Source organism: Schistocerca nitens, chromosome 2 (genome assembly GCF_023898315.1).
Source record: "Schistocerca nitens isolate TAMUIC-IGC-003100 chromosome 2, iqSchNite1.1, whole genome shotgun sequence".
Lineage (NCBI taxonomy): Eukaryota > Metazoa > Arthropoda > Insecta > Orthoptera > Acrididae > Schistocerca > Schistocerca nitens.
This window is the reverse complement of record NC_064615.1, coordinates 139,004,517-139,027,204: the sequence shown is the minus strand read 5'-3', so window position 1 is coordinate 139,027,204 and position 22,688 is coordinate 139,004,517. Positions and strand designations below refer to the sequence as shown.

Genomic DNA, 22,688 nt, shown 5'->3' with positions numbered 1-22,688 from the left:
CTACGGAATATCAGACCAGCTGTGTGGCTGGATTGAAGAGTTTTTAGCAAACAGAACACAGCATGTTGTTATCAATGGGGAGACGTCTACAGACGTTAAAGTAACCTCTGGCGTGCCACAGGGGAGTGTTATGGGACCATTGCTTTTCACAATATATATAAATGACCTAGTAGATAGTGTCGGAAGTTCCATGCGGCTTTTCGCGGATGATGCTGTAGTATACAGAGAAGTTGCAGCATTAGAAAATTGTAGCGAAATGCAAGCGGATAGGCGCTTGGTGCAGGGAGTGGCAACTGACCCTTAACATAGACAAATGTAATATATTGCAAATACATAGAAAGAAGGATCCTTTATAGTATGATTATATGATAGCGGAACAAACACTGGTAGCAGTTACTTCTGTAAAATATCTGGGAGTATGCGTGCGGAACGATTTGAAGTGGAATGATCATATAAAATTAATTGTTGGTAAGGTGGGTACCAGGTTGAGATTCATTGGGAGAGTGCTTAGAAAATGTAGTCCATCAACAAAGGAGGTGGCTTACAAAACACTCGTTCGACCTATACTTGAGTATTGCTCATCAGTGTGGGATCCGTACCAGATCGGGTTGACGGAGGAGGTAGAGAAGATCCAAAGAAGAGCGGCGCGTTTCGTCACAGGGTTATATGGTAACCGTGATAGCGTTACGGAGATGTTTAGCAAACTCAAGTGGCAGACTCTGCAAGAGAGACGCTCTGCATCGCGGTGTAGCTTGCTCGCCAGGTTTAAAGAGGGTGCGTTTCTGGATGAGGTATCGAATATATTGCTTCCCCCTACTTATACCTCCTGAGGAGATCAAGAATGTAAAATTAGAGAGATTCAAGCGCGTACGGAGGCTTTCAGACAGTCGTTCTTCCCGCGAACCATATGCAACTGGAACAGAAAAGGGAGGTAATGACCGTGGCACATAAAGTGCCCTCTGCCACACACCGTTGGGTGGCTTGCGGAGTATAAATGTAGATGTAGATGTAGAACTCAATATCATAAATCACACACCATAACATTGGATTAGCACTGTTATGGAATAAGCTATAGACACTTGCGTCAGCGTCGTCTCCATCCTAGTCACATATACAATATTTAAAAATGTTAATAACACTCGAAAAGATTTTTAAGTAGCCATTGCTCTTCCTTGGCATTCAAGCTTTCTTCATAGCAAATATCATAGGTATCGGTTCAATGGTAGAATCATGAAAACTTAACAGGGTGAGATACTTTCCCAATTAATAATACTAGCATTAATATGGAAGTGTGGATTACACATGTTGGGATTTGAATAAGCATTGTGCTGATTGTGTTGAATAATATTACATCGACGTATCAACCAAAAAGTGTTTTCACAAGTATGATAATTTCAAAAGTGAAAGAGTAAATAGCTTTCTCAATGAGTAAATACTTTTCCTTAATTTGCTTAATATTCTTCAAATCAATAAATATCTTGTAATGCACACTTCATAAAGTAGTCTTTCTTCTTCCTCAGGGTTCAAGCTGTCGCATACCAAATTTCATGGATATCTGTGTAGTCATGAAAAATAAGAGACAGAGTTACTTTCGCATTTATAATATTAGTATGGAAGTATGGATCGTCATGGATTAAACATGCTGAGGATTGTAAAAGTATTGTGTTCTAGCTGTTACCCATGGCTCGCATATCAGTAAAGTGAAATGAAATGAAATGAAATGTGTCTGTGTCCCTTTATTGGTTGGGAAACCCTGGTTGCTTGGTGCATGTCTTCTTTTTTTTTATGCCAGTGCGGTGACTTGCACATTGATGATGATAAAATGTTGATGAGGACAACGCACACATCCCGACATGAGCAAAAAAAGAAAGTGTTGTGAACTGCAACGGGGAACCAGTGGTCATTAAACAGCATTCCTGATCACATGACCACTAACTGTTCTTGCAAAATAGAGCACAACAAAGAAGTTATGTGAGATGTGTGATGCTCAGTGGTTAAAATGTCATGGATTTGTGATTGATATTGGTATGGGAGTATAGATTAAATACATAAAAGTTTGTATAGATATTGTATTTATTACTTTGAATTGTATGGTGTAGAACATATCAAACAATAAAAGTGTTTTCAAAAATAGATAAAATTCAAAAGTCAAAGAGTTAATAGCTTTTTCAAAGAGTAATTATTGTTCCATATTTTGTATTATAGTTTACAAATCAATGAATGTTATACTACACACTTTTTAAGTTCACCTGTGTTCTTCATCAGTGTTCAAGCTATCTTAATACCAAATTTTATCAAAATCAGGTCAGCAGTTTTGTCACGAAAGCATAACAGACAGAGTCACTTTTGCGTTTAGAATATTTGTATGGATGGTCTGGGAATGAATAAACAGGTAACTCACTAACCAAACAAAATATTTTATACAGTTTTTGTGTCAGGGAAGTGAATCTGTTGTTGAAAGCTTGACATTATTTCAAGGAGAAGAAACACTCAAGAAATGAATTATTACATCTGTCATTACAGTCTGCTGTCACACTAATTTTCTCAATGAAGGGGTAATCACTGTGAAAATGAGTGACAGTAAACTGCAATAAAATACAGTCATGACCCTTAGTCTCTCTTTTGTTATGGACTTTTTATGACACAAATCACATTTTTTTTATTTTTAAATTAGTGTTAAATATCATTTTAATATTCAGATTTAATACTTTGCCCAATTAAAATAAAGTTCAGAATGATGCAGGGAAATACTGGGATGTCTCACCACATGATTTCAAAATATTCATCCCAAGACATTAAAATAATCTTTATGTAAGACAAATTAACATCCACCATGCTGATTTGATATGTCACACAGAGCAAGGTGGCATTCGGGAGGATGAGGGTTCAAACCCATGTCAGGCCATTCAGTTTTAAGTTTTCCATGATTTGTCTAGATCACTTCATGCAAATGCCGGGATGGTTCCTTTGAAAGGGCACGGCTGATTTCTTTTTCCTTATCTAATCTGAGCTTGTGCTCAGTTTCTAATGACCACATTGTTGATATGATGATTAACATTAATCTCCTCCTCCTCCAATGTGTCACTAATCACTTAACACATCATTAGCAGGTGCAGGTTTTTGTGGAAACATGACTCACCAGCAAAGCAGCTTCCAGAAAACACCATTGAATTTCTTCATTACAGAGCTTGAATTTACTTGCGACTTCATATCTGACTTGGAAAAATGTTTATCAGTAAATGGTCTCTAGTTTGATTAGTAACAGTTTTTACTCATTGAAGTAAATTAAAAGTTTTACTACCAGGTACAGTTCACCACAGTTTGACGATGCAAGAAAATATTGGCTACTGCAGCATTTTGTGATGTTGATACGGAACTTTCTGGCGGATGTTATAATGTCGTCTTGTTGCCTATTTACATATTTAATATCAAAGAAGATAAAATTGTCCCCTCAACAGGACCAGCATTTGGTATACTGGTTTGAAGTTTTGTGTACTGAAGAAAAGAGAAATAAGGAATAAAAAGGGCAGTGGGTCAACCATTGTAATATTTGAGAATGCAAGCTTTCTTGGTGAACTCTGTTGATTGAGATCTTCTCAAGTTACCAGCTCAATGGCAGTGTCCTCTTCAAGCAATGTGTGAATGTTTCCTTCTCTTTCTCTTTAGCATGAACTTTGCCTGAACGTGATGAGTAGGAAGTGCATTAAAACATTGCTTCAAGATGACACTGCTTCAGATTACCTGATTTGTATGACTGTGACATTGTTACGCAGAAGAGCAGTGCTGAATTATAGTTCACTTACTATTTTCAGGTCAGAAGTAGGAACAATGTTTTGCTTGCCTTGGTTTCTAACTTGGTATGGCCACAATTTAAATAAATATCAAGATGTGGTTCGGCTGTATGATTTCTTCCTCGCATCACCACCACTAACACCATTATATCTGGCAGCAGAGATTGTAGTATATCGGCAAGATGAGATATTTGCAGTGGACTGTGACATGCCCAGTATCCACTCACTTTTGTCACAGGTATGCTATCATGTCTTTCAAGGCAAAATTATGTATTCCAAATTGAATGTGTAAATATTTATTCTTCATTTCCTTAAGCAATAATTCTAACATAATATAAAAGGGATTAATAGAAGATAATTTGCTCTTCATCCTTGTTCAGACTGCTCTAAGTAATACACTGAAATGAGTCACTTAAAACTTATTTTGCAATTAATATTAGCTGCAGGAAAAATGTTACCATATCCTTTGTTCTTTTCTTAGTTGACTGATTAAATCTGACTAAAATATTAAGTATTTTCTCTCCATTAACGTACATTGTCTGTAAGATGTGCTTAAACACTGTTAGTATTAAAACTGAGTTCCATTTGTAGAAAATTGTTGCAGAGGCAAGTTCCAAACGTTTGCAAAATTAAGAAAACTTTGCCAAACAATAGTAGAAGGTATTCTGCAAAAATTCATGATAAGGCCTAGATAAAATTAATACTGCTGCCAATGATAGAAAAAATTAACCTGTTGTTGTTGTTGTTGTTGTTGTTGTTGTTGTTGTTGTGGTCTTCAGTCCTGAGACTGGTTTGATGCAGCTCTCCATGCTACTCTATCCTGTGCAAGCTTCTTCATCTCCCAGTACCTACTGCAACCTACATCCTTCTGAATCTGCTTAGTGTATTCATCTCTTGGTCTCCCCCTACGATTCTTACCCTCCACGCTGCCCTTCAATACTAAATTGGTGATCCCTTGATGCCTCAAAACATGTCCTACCAACCAGTCCCTTCTTCTTGTCAAGTTGTGCCACAAACTCCTCTTCTCCCCAATCCTATTCAATACTTCCTCATTAGTTATGTGATCTACCCATCTAATCTTCAGCATTCTTCTGTAGCTTCTATTCTCATCTTGTCCAAACTATTTACCGTCCATGTTTCACTTCCATACATGGCTACACTCCATACAAATACTTTCAGAAATGACTTCCTGACGCTTAAATCTATACTCGATTTTAATACGTACTCCAAATTTTTCTTTTGTTTCCTTTACTGCTTGCTCAGTATTCAGATTGAATAATATCGGGGAGAGGCTACAACTCTGTCTTACTCCCTTCCCAACCACTGCTTCCCTTTCATGTCCATCGACTCTTATAACTGCCATCTGGTTTCTGTACAAATTGTAAATAGCCTTTTGCTCCCTGTATTTTACCCCTGCCACATTTAGAATTTGAAAGAGAGTATTCCAGTCAACATTGTCAAAAGCTTTCTCTAAGTCAACAAATGCTAGAAACGTAGGTTTGCCTTTCCTTAATCTTTCTTCTAAGATAAGTCGTAAGGTCGGTATTGCCTCACGTGTTCCAGTATTTCTACGGAATCCAAACTGATCTTCCCCAAGGTCGGCTTCTACTAGTTTTTCCATTCGTCTGTAAAGAATTCGCGTTAGTATTTTGCAGCTGTGGCTTATTAAACTGATTGTTCGGTAATTCTCACATCTGTCAACACCTGCTTTCTTTGGGATTGGAATTATTATATTCTTCCTGAAGTCTGAGGGTATTTCGCCTGTTTCGTACATCTTGCTCACCAGATGGTAGAGTTTTGTCAGGACTGGCTCTCCCAAGGCCATCAGTAGTTCCAATGGAATGTTGTCTACTCCGGGGGCCTTGTTTCGACTCAGGTCTTTCAGTGCTCTGTCAAACTCTTCACGCAGTATCGTATCTCCCATTTCATCTTCATCTACATCCTCTTCCATTTCCATAATATTGTCCTCAAGTACATCACCCTTGTATAGGCCCTCTATATACTCCTTCCACCTTTCTGCTTTCCCTTCTTTGCTTAGAATTGGGTTTCCATCTGAGCTCTTGATGTTCATACAAGTGGTTCTCTTATCTCCAAAGGTCTCTCTAATTTTCCTGTAGGCTGTATCTATCTTACCCCTAGTGAGATAAGCCTCTAGATCCTTACATTTGTCCTCTAGCCATCCCTGCTTAGCCGTTTTGCACTTCCTGTCGATCTCATTTTTGAGACATTTGTATTCCTTTTTGCCTGCTTCATTTACTGCATTTTTATATTTTCTCCTTTCATCAATTAAATTCAATATTTCTTCTGTTACCCAAGGATTTCTACTAGCCCTTGTCTTTTTACCTACTTGATCCTCTCCCGCCTTCACTACTTCATCCCTCAAAGCTATCAATTCTTCTTCTACTGTATTTCTTTCCCCCATTCCTGTCAATTGTTCCCTTATGCTCTCCCTGAAACTCTGTACAACCTCTGGTTCTTTCAGTTTATCCAGGTCCCATCTCCTTAAATTCCCACCTTTTTGCAGTTTCTTCAGTTTTAATCTACAGGTCATAACCAACAGATTGTGGTCAGAGTCCACATCTGCCCCTGGAAATGTCTTACAATTTAAAACCTGGTTCCTAAATCTCTGTCTTACCATTATATAATCGATCTGATACCTTTTAGTATCTCCAGGGTTCTTCCATGTATACAACCTTCTATCATGATTCTTAAACCAAGTGTTAGCTATGATTATGTTGTGCTCTGTGCAAAATTCTACCAGGCGGCTTCCTCTTTCATTTCTTAGCCCCAATCCATATTCACCTACTACGTTTCCTTCTCTCCCTTTTCCTACACTCGAATTCCAGTCACCCATGACTATTAAATTTTCGTCTCCCTTCACTATCTGAATAATTTCTTTTATTTCATCATACATTTCTTCAATTTCTTCGTCATCTGCAGAGCTAGTTGGCATATGAACTTGTACTACTGTAGTAGGTGTGGGCTTCGTATCTATCTTGGCCACAATAATGTGTTCACTAAGCTGTTTGTAGTAGCTTATCCACGTTCCTGTTTTCCTATTCGTTATTAAACCTACTCCTGCATTACCCCTATTTGACTTTGTGTTTATAACCCTGTAGTCACCTGACCAGAAGTCTTGTTCCTCCTGCCACCAAACTTCACTAATTCCCACTATATCTAACTTTAACCTATCCATTTCCCTTTTTAAATTTTCTAACCTACCTGCCTGATTAAGGGATCTGACATTCCACGCTTCGATCCGTAGAACGCCAGTTTTCTTTCTCCTAATAATGACGTCCTCCTGAGTAGTCCCCGCCAGGAGATCCGAATGGGGGACTATTTTACCTCCGGAATATTTTACCCAAAAGGACGCCATCATCATTTAATCATACAGTAAAGCTGCATGCCCTCAGGAAAAATTATGGCCGTAGTTTCCCCTTGCTTTCAGCCGTTCGCAGTACCAGCACAGCAAGGCCGTTTTGGTTATTGTTACAAGGCCAGATCAGTCATTCATCGAGACTGTTGCCCTTGCCTTGCAAAATTAAGCTATCAATGGAAATTCCAAGTTTGAATATCCACAATATAAAGAAAATATTGGTTGCAGCTCACTGTAAAGATGAAGAGTTACAGACACTTACACATTAGCTTGCGGGGCCAAAGCCTTCTTCAAGGAGAGTGACCTAACATTTTTATTATGTGGCAGATTATATGTATCAATCTATTATAACTAGACAATTGCAGAGGCTGACTGTGGACCTTGTCAATTTGTGGTGGCTTGAGTGCTTCATTGATACAGGTGCCTGTACAGTTGGTGCAACTGTACTGGAAGGCTATCTGTGGAAAGGCCACACAAACATGTGGTTCCTGAAGAGGGTGGTAGCCTTTCTGTAGTTGCAGAGGCAACAGTAAGATTTTGGGTCTATTGAGCTGACCTTTTAATGTTAATGAACATGACATTGCTGTGCTAATACTGCAAATAACTGAAAGCAAGAAAAAACTATAGCTGTTATTTTTCTGGTGGGCTGCAGCTCTTCCACATGGCTAAATGATGATGGCATCTTCATAGTTAAAATATTCTAGAGGTAAAATAGTAGTCCATTCAAGTTTTTCAGACAGGACTACTTGGGAGGATGTCATCATTGGAGGGGATGGGAGGGAGCTGCATTCTAGACATCAGAGCATGGAATATTAGATCACTTAACAGAGATGTTAAAGAATTTAAAAAGGGAAGTGAATATTTTGAAGTTAGATTCGTGGGACTTAGCAAAGTGCGGTGCCTGGATGGAACAGAATTATCATGTGGATACAGAGTTATAAATACATAAACAAATAAGGGTAAAGCAGGAGTAAAATAATGAACAAGAAAAGAGAAATGAGAGAAAGACACTATGATGAGCATAGTGAACGTATTATCATAGCCAAGCCAGACATAAAGCCATCGCTCGACACAGTAGGACAGGTTTATATGCCAACTATCTCTGCAGATGATGAAGACATTGAAAAAATGTAGAATGAGGTAAAAGAAATTTCCCATGAGGTTGAGGGAGAAGAAAATGTAATTGTGGTGGGGATCTGGAATTTGTTAGTAGGAGAAGGAAGAGGAGGAAATGTGGTAGGAGAAGGTGAACTGGTAGAAAGGAATGAAAGAGGAACCCACCTGGTACAATTTTGCACATAGCATTGTTTAATCATTGGTAACACTTGATTTAAGAATCATATAAGAAGGCTGTATGTGTGAAAGACAGAGACAATTGAAGAGTTTTGAATCGATTATATAATGGTAAGGCAGAAATATGAAACCATTTTAAACTGTAAGACATTTCCAGAGGCAGATGTGGACTACGGTCATAATTTATTTGTTATGAACTGTGTGATGAAACTTAAGAAACTGCACACAAAAAAAAAAAAAAAAAAAAAAAAACCAAGAAGATGAGATCTGGATAAGTTGAAAGAACCAGAGATCATTGAGAGTTTGAGAAGGAGCAGTAGGCAATGTCTTCCTGAAATAAGGAAAGGAGATGAATGATTCACATTGACAGATGAAATAATGAGGGTAGCAGAGGATCGTGTAGGTAAAAAGACAAAGCCTGATAGAAAATGTTGGATAAATTGGAAAATACTGAATTTAATTGACAAATGGAGAAAATATAAAAATGCAGCAAATGACACTGGCAAAAAGGAATGCAGATAACTAGACATGAAATTGGCAGGAAGTGTGAAATGGCTAAACAGGAATGGCTGTAGAGCCATGGATATGTAGAGGAAAGATAGATGCTGCTATAGGAAGATTTAAGAGACTTTTGAGAAAAAAGAAGCACCTTGTGAATATCAAGAGCTCAGCTGGAAAGCCAGTACTAAAAGAAAAGAAATCTTAAAGGTGGAAGGAATATATGTAGGTCTACATAAGGGGAACAAACTTCAACACAATATTATAGAAAGAAAAGAAGTAGTAGGTGAAGATAAAATTGTAGATATCATACTGCAAAGATGATTTAATAGAGCACTGAAAGATCTATGTTGAAACAAAGCCCCTGGAGTAGACAACATTTCCTCAGTATTATTGAGTTCCTTGGGAGAGCCAGCCATGACAAAACTATTCCACCTGGTATATAAGATACTTGAGGTGGACGAAATACCTGCAGACTTCAAAACGATTGTAATAATTCCAGTTCCAAAGAAAGCAGGTGCTGATAGGTGTGGATTTTACCAAACTATCAGTTAATAAGTCATGATTGTGTAACACCAACTTGAATTATTTATAGAAGTCTGGAGAATCCGCTGGAAGCCGACCTCAGGGAGAGTCAGATTAGTTTTTGGAGAAATGTAAGACTCGAGAAGCTGTGCTGACCCTATGACTGAAAGAAAGACAAACCTATGTTTATAGCAGAGGCACCTTTTGGCAATTTAGATTGGAATACACTGTTTGAAATTCTGAAGATAGCAGTAATAAAACACGTGGAGCAAAATGTTGAAGTCTGTACAGAAACAAGACTGCAGTTACGTTAGTCAAAGGACGTGAAAGGGAAGCAGTAATTGAGAAGGGATTGAAACAGTATAACATAACAAGCAGGAACCAACCCATCAACTATGACTGCATTCCTGTAAACATGAGTTTTTTTTTTCCTCTACTCATTTTTCAACTTTCATCTAGTTGTCTGTTTATGCTCATACAGTATGTCAGAATCTTTCAAAACTAATTAGACTATGCTTTATAGTAGGTTTATTATTCAGACTACAGTTTTCAATATGCAGCATGTATAATTTTATGGGAAACCCTCTTAATTAAAAGTAATTGCTAGTTGAAATTATTACTATAGTTGATAATGCTAATTTGGACTGAGCTAATAGATAGTTTTAGATATAATGACACTAGTCATTAGAAAGACTGGCATCCAAACATTTAGAGTAAAATGTTTCAATTTATCTAAAATTTGTTATCTTACCAGATAATTAGTATTAAAGTTCACACACACCAAAAATTTCTATTTCAAATTTAGCCATTTTTCTTGTTAAGTTCCAGCTTCTGCCACTATAAGCTTATTACTCAAATTTTCTGGGACTGAATGACACCTATCATTAATTAAGAATTTGTTTTATTTATTATGATTTTCAGGGTGGCAGTTGTACTTGTAAATTGTTAATTTCCAACATTGACACTGTAAATAGTTCTGTAAAATTTTGTGCTCGTCTTACTAACTATATATTCTGTAAACTAAGTTACTGTTGAACCATGTAATCCATTCCAGTCAGTATAATCTAACCCATCAGCTTTTCAAACCATTATGAAGTTTCCTAAGTACAAAAATGTTCATATGTCAGTCTTTATAAGGCCAACGACATTCCAAAATCTTCATTGGTGACAGGCAAGCAATCGCGTAAGATCATGTAGTAAAGTCTGTCTGTTTCTAATCATTATAATACTAACTTATCTGTGAAAGTCTGGAATCAGAAAGCTTTGTGGCAACATCGTGTATCAAGTTTTCACAGTAAAATTCATACTTAGCCTGCACTATGGTTAACATTTGTGTAACAATTCAGTGTAAGATGTCAGTAATAAGTATGTTTGTCACCAGTATTTGCTCATTGTATTTGTGGGACTTAAGACATTAAGTGCAGACTAAAGATTAGCAGGCAGGTAACTACATACCAGTCATAGCCTGTCTCCTTTGTTATTCAGTCTGTGCTTTGAGAATGTGATAAAGGAAACCAGAGAACAATGATGAGAAGGAATAAAAGTTCAGGGAGAAGAAATAAAAACATTGATGTTTGCTGAAGACACTTTAATTCTGTTGGAGGCAGAAAGGACTGGGAACAGAGAAAAAAAGTTAAAAGATGAATGTCAAAGGGTAGGGGAATGAAGTCAAATCAGACAATGCTGAGGAAAGTATATAAGGAAACAGGATACTAAAAGTAGTAGACAAGTTTTGCCATTTGGGCAGCAAAATAACCACAATGGCTGAAGCAGAGAGACTATAAAATGCAGGCTGGCTCTAGTAAGGAAGGCAGTTCTGAAAAAGAGGGATCTGTTAACATGAAATGTAAAGCTAAGTGTTAGGAAGCCTTTTCTGAAGGTTTTTGTCTAGAGTGAAGCCTTGCACAGAAGTGAAATGTGGACAAAAAGCCATTCAAGAAAGAAGAGGATATAAGCTTCTAAAATGTGGTGCTGTAGATGGGTAGATCATGTAACTAACGAGCAGGTACTGAATCAGGCTTGGGAGAAAAGAAATCTATGGTACAACTGGACTAAAAGAAGGGATCAGTTCATATAACACATTTGGAGGCCTCAAGGAATTGTCAGTTTGATATTGGTGGTAGATATTGGGAATGTTGTGGGGGGAGGGGGGGGATGTAAAAATTGTAGGGTGAGCCCAAGAAATATAGTAAGCAGGTTCAGTTGGATGTAGGTTTCAGTAATTGTTCGGAGATGAAATGGCTTGCACAGGATATAATGTTATGAAAAGCTGCATCAAACCAGTCTACAAACTGACAAACACAACAAGAACAAGAAAAACAAGAACAAAATGCATGGGGGAGATTGTTATTAGTTGTTAGCTTCTAAGAACAGGAGTTGTGATTTTCGTGTATTGATATTACTCATGCTTATCGTGGTTTTTTTTCTGATTCTTGAGCATATAAAAATTCTCAATTAAGCTTTAAGAAAAAAAGAGAGATCTATACCAGATCATCTTCTGGATATGTAGTTGCTAAACCATTCCATTGTCTTCGTGACTATATTCATTGTACTGGATGATATTTATATTTTAAATGCTAAACTGCAACTTTAGTGTTCATATTCAGCTGCAAGTTCCTTGTGTAAACAAGTTCTTGACTAATATATTTTGTATTTTCCTTGGCAAAATGAATTTAGTTTTTTCATAATAATTGTAAATGTTACAGTAAAATTTTGTATTGGGACGTAACTACTTTCCCAGAAGAACAGATAGAGGGATAGTGTCCCATATGTTGTTTTTTCTTGACCACATAAGAAAGAAATGTTGGATAAAAGGAGAAAAAGAGAAAAATTATGTGTAACAGGAAAAGCTCATGTAGCTAATTATAAGCAATATAATAAAATTATGATTTACTCTTTGAATCAGTTCAGGAAGAAGAACAAACTGTATTGGGGTCTGTTAATACATGGCAGAATTCCGACGGTTAATTCTTTCTCATAAATGTCATAGAAGGAATGGGTAATTTAAAAAAAAGGTGAACACAAAGGGTCCATGGTATTGAACAGCCAAAATCTTAATCAGTATCCCATATTTTCAACAGTTTCAGCTATAATGTTTTGCCTTGTCAGCCACATTAATGCATTCATCGCTCTGCACACACCATTTGTACATTGAGGTGGAGTAACAATGCTTAGCTTTCTGGATTACCTGAGTGAGAAAAATTAAGAGCATTTTACTAGTTTGTGTTCAGAGTTGAAAAATCCCAAATGCTTAAGTTTACAGAGATTGCAGACATGTATATTTATTATGGTCTCTGCAGTGGGAAATCGTGAATACTTATGAAGGTGTTTTGAATTAAGAGAACTACCCTACTGAACAACATTACGAGGTTTGTGGATGTGGTACATGTTTCTCTTCTCAGTGGTCATGTTTGTGAAATGGGAAACGTATGAAGATATACAGTCTATAGATAACATTTTTGAGCAATTAAAAGTAGCTTAAGAAGTAATTCCAGAGGTGGACCTGGACATCCTACCTAAGAGGACCGCATATTATATATGAGCAGGGCTCGTATCACAGTTGTCAACAAGGGATGCAGCGCCTTGAGAAAAATGCCTTCATGAAGGCATTCTGTGAGAGAGCTATTGCTGGTAGCAATTTGATTCCACAGATTGTATTTATTGATGAATCAAATTTTGTCTGTGCATCTCTCATGCAAAGATATAAAATTTCTTTCAACATTACTTCAGTAAATACGTGGTATGCTGTCTTTGATAACAAAGATGATAGACAATCTATTTAATGAACGACTGTGTTTCCAATTCTTGCAGACTCACCAGTCTGAGTACTTGCTGAAAGAAATACCTCCCATACATGAGACTTGTAAAATACATCTACATCTATGTGACTACATTTTGACAACTTTCAACCTTTCCACGTCAGACATTCCCTCCCATACAGAATCCTTACAGCAATACACAACCATTGTTACCTCAGTCATCACTTTAATTAATTACCCCACCAGCGTAGTTCAAAAGCAGTTTTCCAGACTATCGCATCCAATCCTGGTACTGTTGATGCCTCAATAAAGCAACTTAGGAGTATACCACTTCTAATTCAGTACTATCCTGATCTTGAATGGATTAATCAGCTACTTTGACAAGGCTATGACTTGCTAAAATCAAATCATACCCTGAAATGAGATCCATTCTGTGTGACAGTTTGCCCACCACACCTAGAATAGCTTTTGGTGCATTATCCTCCACCCACTATGCAGTGTCGTTTTCTGCACCGACAAGGACCATGGAATTCTTTGCACCTCATCTCCAGCATGGTAGCCAGTCCATTGTGGTGGGGCCGCCATGTACCCTGTTGGTTGTAGCCGCCTGACCACATAGCAAGGAAGTGTGATCCTAAATCGTTCCCCTCCATGGCCACACCCTGGGAGGAATGCCAGGCTAAGGATGGCAGTGAAGCTTATTCACACTGGTACCTCGTATGTACGAGAGTTGATGGGGAATCTTTCATGTAAATGAAGCCTCAGTTTTTTGTGGAACATTTGGAGGACAAGTTTGGGGAGGTAGAGGGCTTGTCCAAAAGGCGCTCTGGGTCAGTCTTGATAAAAACAGCATCGTCTGCCCAGTCATGGGCATTACTCACTTGTGACAAGTTGGGGGCGTTTCTGTTACCATCATGCCCCATAAGAGCTTAAATGTGGTCCAGGTTATTATATTCCACAGGGACCTTCTTTTGCAGTCTCACGACGAGCTGCGCACCAATTTAGAGTGACGAGATGTTTATTTCGTCTGGCTCATCCATCGGCGTCTGAGGGACAATCAGTTTGCAACCGATGCCTTCATCTAGGCCTTCACAGGTGACACATTGCCTGAGAAGGTCAAGGTGATGGTCTACTGCTGTGACGTCAAGCCATATATCCCTCACCCAATGCAGTGCTTTAAGTGGTGGAAGTTCAGCCATATGTCTTCCCGCTGTACTTCCAGTGTCACATGTCGAGATTGTGGATGTCCATCACATCCCAGTACTCCGTGTGTTCCGCCTCCCGTCTGTGTCAAGTGCGGAGAACATAATTCACGTTGCTGTGGCTATTACCTCCTCTTATGCAGCTGCTATGAGAACAGTTGTCGCCCCATCAGTTTTTTTCATTCCTGTCACCTCTCAGAACCAGAAGACTATACCAGCCCCTTCACGGTGGGAAGCACTTCCGTCCCTGTTGCTCTGCACTACCTACTTCAGGAGCAATACCCCCCTAACAACGGGGGATATCACTCCCCACTTCTGAGCCGGAGAAGTGTAAGTTGTATTCGGCTCCTCTGGCTAGGAGGGGGTTGCTTGGGTCACTCCCTTCCCAGGTTCCTGCTAGTGGGAAAGATAATAGACACAGTGGATATAGACTGCTCAGACAAAAAGTCGGTGGCAGCAGGTGACCATGAGGCATAAACTGCCTCATTGAATGTTCCATGCCTTTCCAGTCTCACGATGATGTCACCCTCCAGTGGAATTACAGTGGTTTTTTCCACCGCCTGGCTAAGGAGCTATGGCAACTGTTAAGCTTTACACCCGCTTTCTGTGTTGCCATCCAGGAAAGCTGGTTCCTGGCAATGCAAACCCCTGCCGTCTGTGGCTATAAGGGGTGCTACAGTAACCATAGCGACTATAATCGGGTGTCAAGTGGAGTTTGCATTTATGTCCTAAACTCAGTCTGTAGTGAAATTGTGCCCCTTAAAATCCCTCTTGAAGCTGTGGCTGTCAGAATAAGGACAACACAGGAAATAACTGTCTGCAATGTATATCTTCCTCCAGATGGTGCAGTTTCCCTGAATGTATTAACTGTGCTCATTGATCAGTTCCCTAAACCTTTCCTACTTTTGGGAAATTTTAATGCCCGTAACCCTTTGTGTTGTGGCACCATGCTTACTGGCCGAGGCAGAGATGTCGAAACTTTATTGTCTCAGTTTGACCTCTGCCTCTTAAATACTGGGGCCACCACACATTTCAGTGTGGCTCATGGTAGTTACTCGGCCATTGATTTATCAATCTGCAGCCCAGGACTTCTCCCACTGGAGAGCATATGACGACCTGTGTGGAAGTGACCACTTCCCATCTTCCTGTCACTGCCCTGGTGTCAAGCCCACTGATGCCTGCCCAGATGGGCTTTAAAAAAGGTGGACTGGCAAACTTTCACCTCTACTGTCACCGTTGAATCTCCCAAACATGGTAACATCGATGTGATGGTTGAGCAGGTGACTAAAACAATTGTTTCTGCTGCAGAAAGCTCAATCCCTCGCTCTTTAGGGTGCTCCCGGCGTAAGGCAGTCCCTTGGTGGTTGCCGGAAGGCACTGAAGCAATTAAGGAGTGTCAGCGATCTCTACAGCGGCACAAGCAGCACCCTTCCCTGGAGCACCCCCATAGCCTTTAAATGCCTCCATGCTCGCGTTCACCAACTTACCAAACGATGGAGTGTTGGGAGAGATATGTCTCGACCATTGGGTGCCGTTCGTCACCTTCCCAACTTTGGGCAAAGATGAAATGCATTTTCAGGTATGAGACCCCAATAGGTGTACCCAGTGTTAACATGAATTGTGTGTTATCTACTGACACAAACGCGATTGCCGAGCACTTTGCTGAGCACTATGCTTGAGCCTCTGCACTGGAGAATTACCCCCCAGCCTTTCGCACTCTCAAACAGTGCCCTTGCACATTGACCCCACACCGCTCCTGGGCCGGATCGGATCCACAGGCTGATGATTAAACGTCTCTCACCTGACTATAAGCAACATTTCCTCATCATCTTCAACCAGATCTGGTGTGGTGGTGTCTTTCCATTACAGTGGCAGGAGAGCATCATCATTCCAGTGCTAAAACCCAGTAAAAACCTGCTCGATGTGGATAGCTATCGGCCCATCAGCCTCACCAATATTCTTTGTAAGCTGCAAGAATGTATGGTGTGCTGGTGGTTGGGTTGGGTCAGAGTCACGTGGCCTACGGGCTCCATGTCAGGACGGCTTCCACCATGGTCTCTCTATCACTGATAATGTTGTGTCCTTCGAGTCTGCCATCTGAACAGCCTTTTCCTGATGCCAACACCTGGTTGCCATCTTTTTTGATTTACAAAAAGTGTATGACACCACCTGGTGACATCATATCCTTGCCACATTATACGAGTAGGGTCTCTGAGGCCTGCTCCAAATTTTTATCCAGTATTTCATGTTGCTTCATACTTTCCATGTCCAAGTTGGTGCCTCTCCTAGTTCCCACCATATCCAGGAGAATGAGGTCCCACAGATCTTTGTATTGAGTGTGTCTCTATTTTTAATGGCCATTAATGGTCTAGCAGCAGCTGTAGGGCCGTCCGTCTCACCTTCTCTGTATGCAGACGACTTCTGTATTTCATACCGCTCCATTAGTACTGGCGTTCATCCAGAACTAGAACTTTACCTTAAAGATGATCCACTCACTGTAGTGGAGACATATCGTTTCTTAGGACTGGTTTTCGATGCCCGATTGACTTGACTTCCTCATCTTTGTCAGCTGAAGCGGATGTGCTGGCAGCACCTCAATGCCCTCCACTGCCTGAGCAACACCAACTGTGGTGCATATTGCTGTACCCTACTGCAGCTCTACAGAACCCTTGTTCAATCCCACCTTGATTGTGGGAGTCTGGTTTATGGTTCAGCATTGAGTTTATTCAACCAAGTGCACCACTGTGGCGTTCGCCTAGCGTCAGGAGCTTTTAGGACAAGTCTGGTGACCAGTATCCTTGTGGAGGCCAGAGTCACTCCATTGCAGGTTAGGCGTGTACAACTGCTGGCCAGATACATTGCACACGTTCGTAGTTCTCCTGCGTATACGAATCACTGTCTCCTTTTCCCACCCACGGCGGTTCATCTCCCGTACCAGTGGCCCAGGTCAGGGCTTCCAGTTGCAGTTCATGTTGGATCCCTTCTTTCCAAACTGTAGTCCTTGCCTTTACCACCTATACTTGAGGTCCATTCACATACACCTCCATGGTGTACACCTAAGCCACAGCTTCGCCTGGACCTATCACATGGCCCTAAGGACTCAATTAACTCCACAGCTCTCCACTGCCACTTCCTCTCGATTCTTGACATGTACTGAAACCACAAAGTGGTTTACACTGATGGCTCGATGGCTGATCTAATGTTGGCTTCACGTATGTCCATGGAGGACATATTGAACAGCAATCTTTGCCCAATGGCTGCAGTGTTTTCACTGCCGAGCTGGTGGCTGTATCTCGTGCTCTTGAGCACATCCATTCAAGCTCTGGGGAGTCGTTTCTTCTATGTACTGACTCCTTCAGCAGCCTACAGCAGTGCTATACTCATCATCCTTTGATAGTGGCCATCCAGGAGAGTCCACCTATGCCCTGGAACAGTCAAGTCGTTCAGTGGTGTTTGTCTCGACCCCAGGTCACGGCGGAATCCCAGGCAATGAACTTGCCGACAGGCTGGCCAAACAGGCTACGTGGAAACCGCTTATGGAGATCGACTTGTCTGCAACTGACCTGTGTTCAGTACTACGCCGCAAGGTTTTGCAGCTTTGGGAGACAAAATGGCATAACCTCAGCATGCACAACCTGCTTGCCATTAAGGAGACTATGAATGTGTGGCAGTCCTCCATGTGGGCCTCTCACAGGAATTCTGTGGTTTTCTGCTGGCTCTGCATTGGCCACACTTGGGTGACACACAGCTACCTCCTGCGCCATGATAATCCACCTCAGTGTCGGTGCGGCGTCCGGCTGACAGTGGCCCATATCTAGGTGAGCTGTCCTTCATTGGCTGCCCTGCAATGGACTCTTCAGTTACCAGACTCGTTTCTATTAAATTTGGCAGACAATGCCTCATCAGCTAATTTAGTTTCACGTTTTATTTGTGATGGTGGTTTTTATCATTCTATATAAGTTTTAGTGCAAGTCCTTTGTGTTCTCCATTCTAATGCTTTTAGGGTGGATGTTTTAATGTGTCACAGAGTGGCTGGCTTTTCCTTTTTATTCTTGTGGTCGGCCAGCCACAGTCATCTATTCTCTTATTTTTACCCCTTCTACTGGTTTCTTGCTTATCTCTGTGGTTTTCTCTTTGTGTTTTGTCCATGGTAGTGTTCGTTGTCCTTCTGTTGTTCTTCTGGTTCTTCCTTTCTCCTATTATTGTGCTGTACATCTCCTTTCTTTTCTTTCGCTTCTACTGGGAACAAGGGACCAATGACCTTACAGTTTGGTCCCTTCCAACCCCCCCCCCCCCCCCTTTTAAACCAACCAACCAGGAGGAGGAGCCACTGGCTCTGAAAGCTTGCACATTTCCATGTCTTTTATATGTTTATTCTGTTGCCGCCACTTGTTGAGTCGATTTTATAAGGATTCAGTCAATATGTGTGTTAATAATAACGTGCATTTCTGCTCTGTAGCAGTTTTCAACTCCCGGCTAAATGAAAGTCTTCTTAAATCTTGTTTCGACAACAATGTCTACTAAATCAGTATTCCAACAACTTTGGAGTTAACAGTTGGTATTTGTTATACATTGACTATACATCAAACAAGAAATTAGTCATTAGCATGTGCCTTTATACTAGGCTAACATCCTGTTTAGACACTGATATTCCACCAGCTAAACAAATTGATATTTCAAAAAGATTCAGTATATATTGAAATTATTGCAGTATACCACGTTTGACTTATTGATACTTCTTGAAGTAGCATACAGTGCAGCACTCTCTTCTACGCACTTGGGGAGGAAAAGGAAGGAACTCATGATTTCAGCTGCATCGGGATTATGCGGAGTCAGCAGTGCCGAGTGAAGGCACATGTTGGACTGGGATTCAATCCCCCGATGGCCACCTATCCACAGTCCCTGCTCCTGTCCTCTATGCTCGCTTATTTGAGGTTCCTGCAGGAGCTCAGGCATAATTGTGCATTCACATATAAGGTGGTGGATTCTTGGTCTGTTGAGGTGGATCAGTTATATGAATGCATTATGTCTGTTCTTTCAGACATGTCCGAAAGAACAGACATGAAATGGAATTTGCAGCTCTGATACATATTATGTAAATTAAAGGTGGAAGGGAAAAAAATCAAAGGGACATATGCAAAAGAACAGACACATGCATTCATATAAATGAGTCACCTCGATGTGCTATGAATCCACCACCTTTATTGCTAATGTACAATCATGCTAGAGCTCCTACAGGAATCTCAAAGTAGTGAGCTTGGAGAACACAGATGGGGACTGCAGATAGGTGGTGCTGGGTGGGAGTGTGGATTGGCCGAGGGGCGAATTGAGATAGTACAGACAGTTCCAGTGGACATTGTGTCCATGTGTTGCAATGGTTAATGCAAATACCTAGTAAACAGGAGATTCTGGGTTCGAATCCCAATTGCGGGCTTTCAAATAAAATGATCAAAGGATGTGAGGTGGTGGCCCTCAATTGCGTACCCACTGACTCAGAGTTGAAATATTAAAACTTTTGGCTGGTTTCGTTGTCTAGGAGCTGGGATACGTAGTTGTCGCAATACAAGCTAAATACTGCTGAGTCTACAGTATACAATATGAATATAATAGAGGGAAACATTCCACGTGGGAAAAATATATCTAAAAACAAAGATGATGTGACTTACCAAACGAAAGTGCTGGTAGGTCGATAGACACACAAACAAACACAAACATACACACAAAATTCAAGCTTACGCAACCAACGGTTGCTTCGTCAGGAAAGAGGGAAGGAGAGGGAAAGATGAAAGGATGTGGGTTTTAAGGGAGAGGGTAAGGAGTCATTCCAATCCCGGGAGCAGAAAGACTTACCTTGGGGGGAAAAAAGGACAGGTATACACTCGAGCGCGCTCGCGCACACACATCCATCCTGAATATAGACATGAATCGAATGGTCATAGGTTCCTATCACTCAGCAATTGCAAATGTAACGTAGAAGTTTATAGATGAAAGATTGCAATTAAATAAAATCTGCAGGTACTATCGTAATGGCTTTAAATGAGTAAGATAGTAGATCAACTTTTGAGAATGTGATATATTTCTGAAAAACACTTATTGGTGTTGATGGTCCAGCAATTAAACAATATATAAGTTGAGTAACAGGGAAACAAAAGATTCCTACTGCACATAATTAGTTATGAACAACAACATAGCTTGCGAGATATTCACTTCTAAATGCACACTACGTCTTCACTGTAGAAGCCACGGATATCTCACAAGTGCACAAGTCAGCACTACGGAGTATTTCTATCTGCCGAAACGGCACGCCAACTGCTCCACGCTCTCCAAGTCTTTCCTGCGACCGTTTGTCCATCGTGTCCTCATATCCAGCACCTCTCAAGTCCTGTCCTGTACTATTCAGAACTGCCTGTGTCCTCTCTGGAAACAATCCTCCTCCCCCACTTCCATACAGTCTCTCCAAGCGTCCTTTTTGGAACGATCGCTGTGATTAGCTAAAGCGCTCCCGCCCTGTCTCCAAGCCAGTGTACTCACAAACATAATGAAACACATACAAAATACTGGGTTTACATTTAAATAACTTGCAATTAAATAAATATTCCTATGGCTGGACCATAAACATGCTCTAACACACATTATTAAATACATAAACAAATTAAATAAACATACATCAAAGGAATAGCAAGCAAAAGTAGGCCAGTAGCCTAATGTCTCTGTGCTTTCCAAAACACAGTAAATATTTGACCAATTTCTTCGTGAATACTATATATGGGATACAAACAAAGACATAGATAAATAAATATATTTATAAGCATGCTGCTGCAGTTTTTTTCGTGTAACTGTGGAGTACTTATTTCGACCACCAATAACTCGTGTACTATTCAAGTTACATGTCTGTAATTTGTACCAATTTAGGTTTACATTAATAGCTTTCTAAAGTCACGTTGGTCAACAAAATCGTATGAACCATTTAGATTTTGGAAATTTGTTGCTGGGTGTTACTTATATAATTTGTCAGATCCTAAACTTTAAACTAATAAAGATATTGAAAATCTGATTACACCATCAGAATTGTCGCGTAAATAATGGTGATGTACATGTTTCTTTTTGAGGTATCTTGATTCACCTGGCTACTGTTAATTCCTATACAAACTGTGAAATGTCTGCCATGCTGGTTTCACAATGCCATCTTTGGCACTCTCGGCACACAAGTCTCTTTCATCGACACAGCGTCACCAAGGAATCCTAGCCACATGCTACCTGGACCCCGGCTAACATTTGGCATCACGTGGCTGCTGACGTGCCGCGGCCCGCCGAGAGCCCCAGCGCGGCCACGTCAACTCCAAACTTAGAATATTTCCAGGGTGCCACGAATTATTATGGTACTGATGTATATCAAATATAATTATCAATTAAAAGTTACACTATTAGTCGGAAACTTTCTAGAGATGCACTACCGTGGACTAGTCTTTTTGTTACGAGTTGTGTAGAATGGGTATAAGGAAGAATACCTCATGCAGGGTATCTGTGCTCACTGCAAGGTGAGTGGTGGCTTGTTATGCAGTCACATCACTCAAGGTAAGAGTCAGTGTGGATCCTGGCAAACTCATGTTGGCACATTTCACTTGGTTTCTAATGATATCCTCAGTTCCTATGTTGGCTGGTGGAAATAGTGAAACTGCTGGCTTCACTCATGAGGTGCAAACAGAGCTTACAATTTGCAGCATCGTACCCTGAGTTGATAGGGACCCTTTGGTTTGGAGCTGAGTGGAGGGTCTCAGCTGAAGGCTCCATTGATTCTGCAATAGTGATGGCTGCAGATTTCTGGACCTCTGTTATGGGGCTGACAGTTGCAGGACTCACCTTGATAGGCCAGTGGTGCATTACAACAAAGAAGCAGCTACTTTTGTAGTGGAGTACTTGTCCATTATTATTTTTTTTAGGTCCTCTGGTGAAGGCTCACCAGTCAGTATACAAAGAGTGAAATCAGATCGCATAGAAAGTACACTTCAGCTGTCAAAATTTTACAGTTAATTGTTGAAGCACCTGAATTACTGTCCTCCATGAAAGTTATCAACCTCAAATTATTTTTGGAATTGAGAGCTGGCTGAAACCTGAAGCAGAAACCTAAAGCAGAAACCTTCAAAACATTTAGTGAGGCATGGAATGTATATCAGAAAGACAGATTACACACCATAGGGACGGGACTGTTCATTGCTGTCAACAAAACTATTGTGTCTATTGAGGT

At 40.4% G+C, this 22,688-nt stretch overlaps 1 protein-coding gene across 1 annotated transcript in view; it reads left to right on the top strand.

Moving 5' to 3' along the window:
• Positions 1–22,688, top strand: part of LOC126235837 (TBC1 domain family member 20) — a 155,167-nt gene that overhangs the window by 50,609 nt on the left and 81,870 nt on the right. Inside the window, exon 6 of the mRNA XM_049944694.1 lies at positions 3,813–4,029. Within this exon, the coding sequence (XP_049800651.1) occupies positions 3,813–4,029 (217 nt within the window). The remainder of the gene's footprint in view (positions 1–3,812; positions 4,030–22,688) is intronic.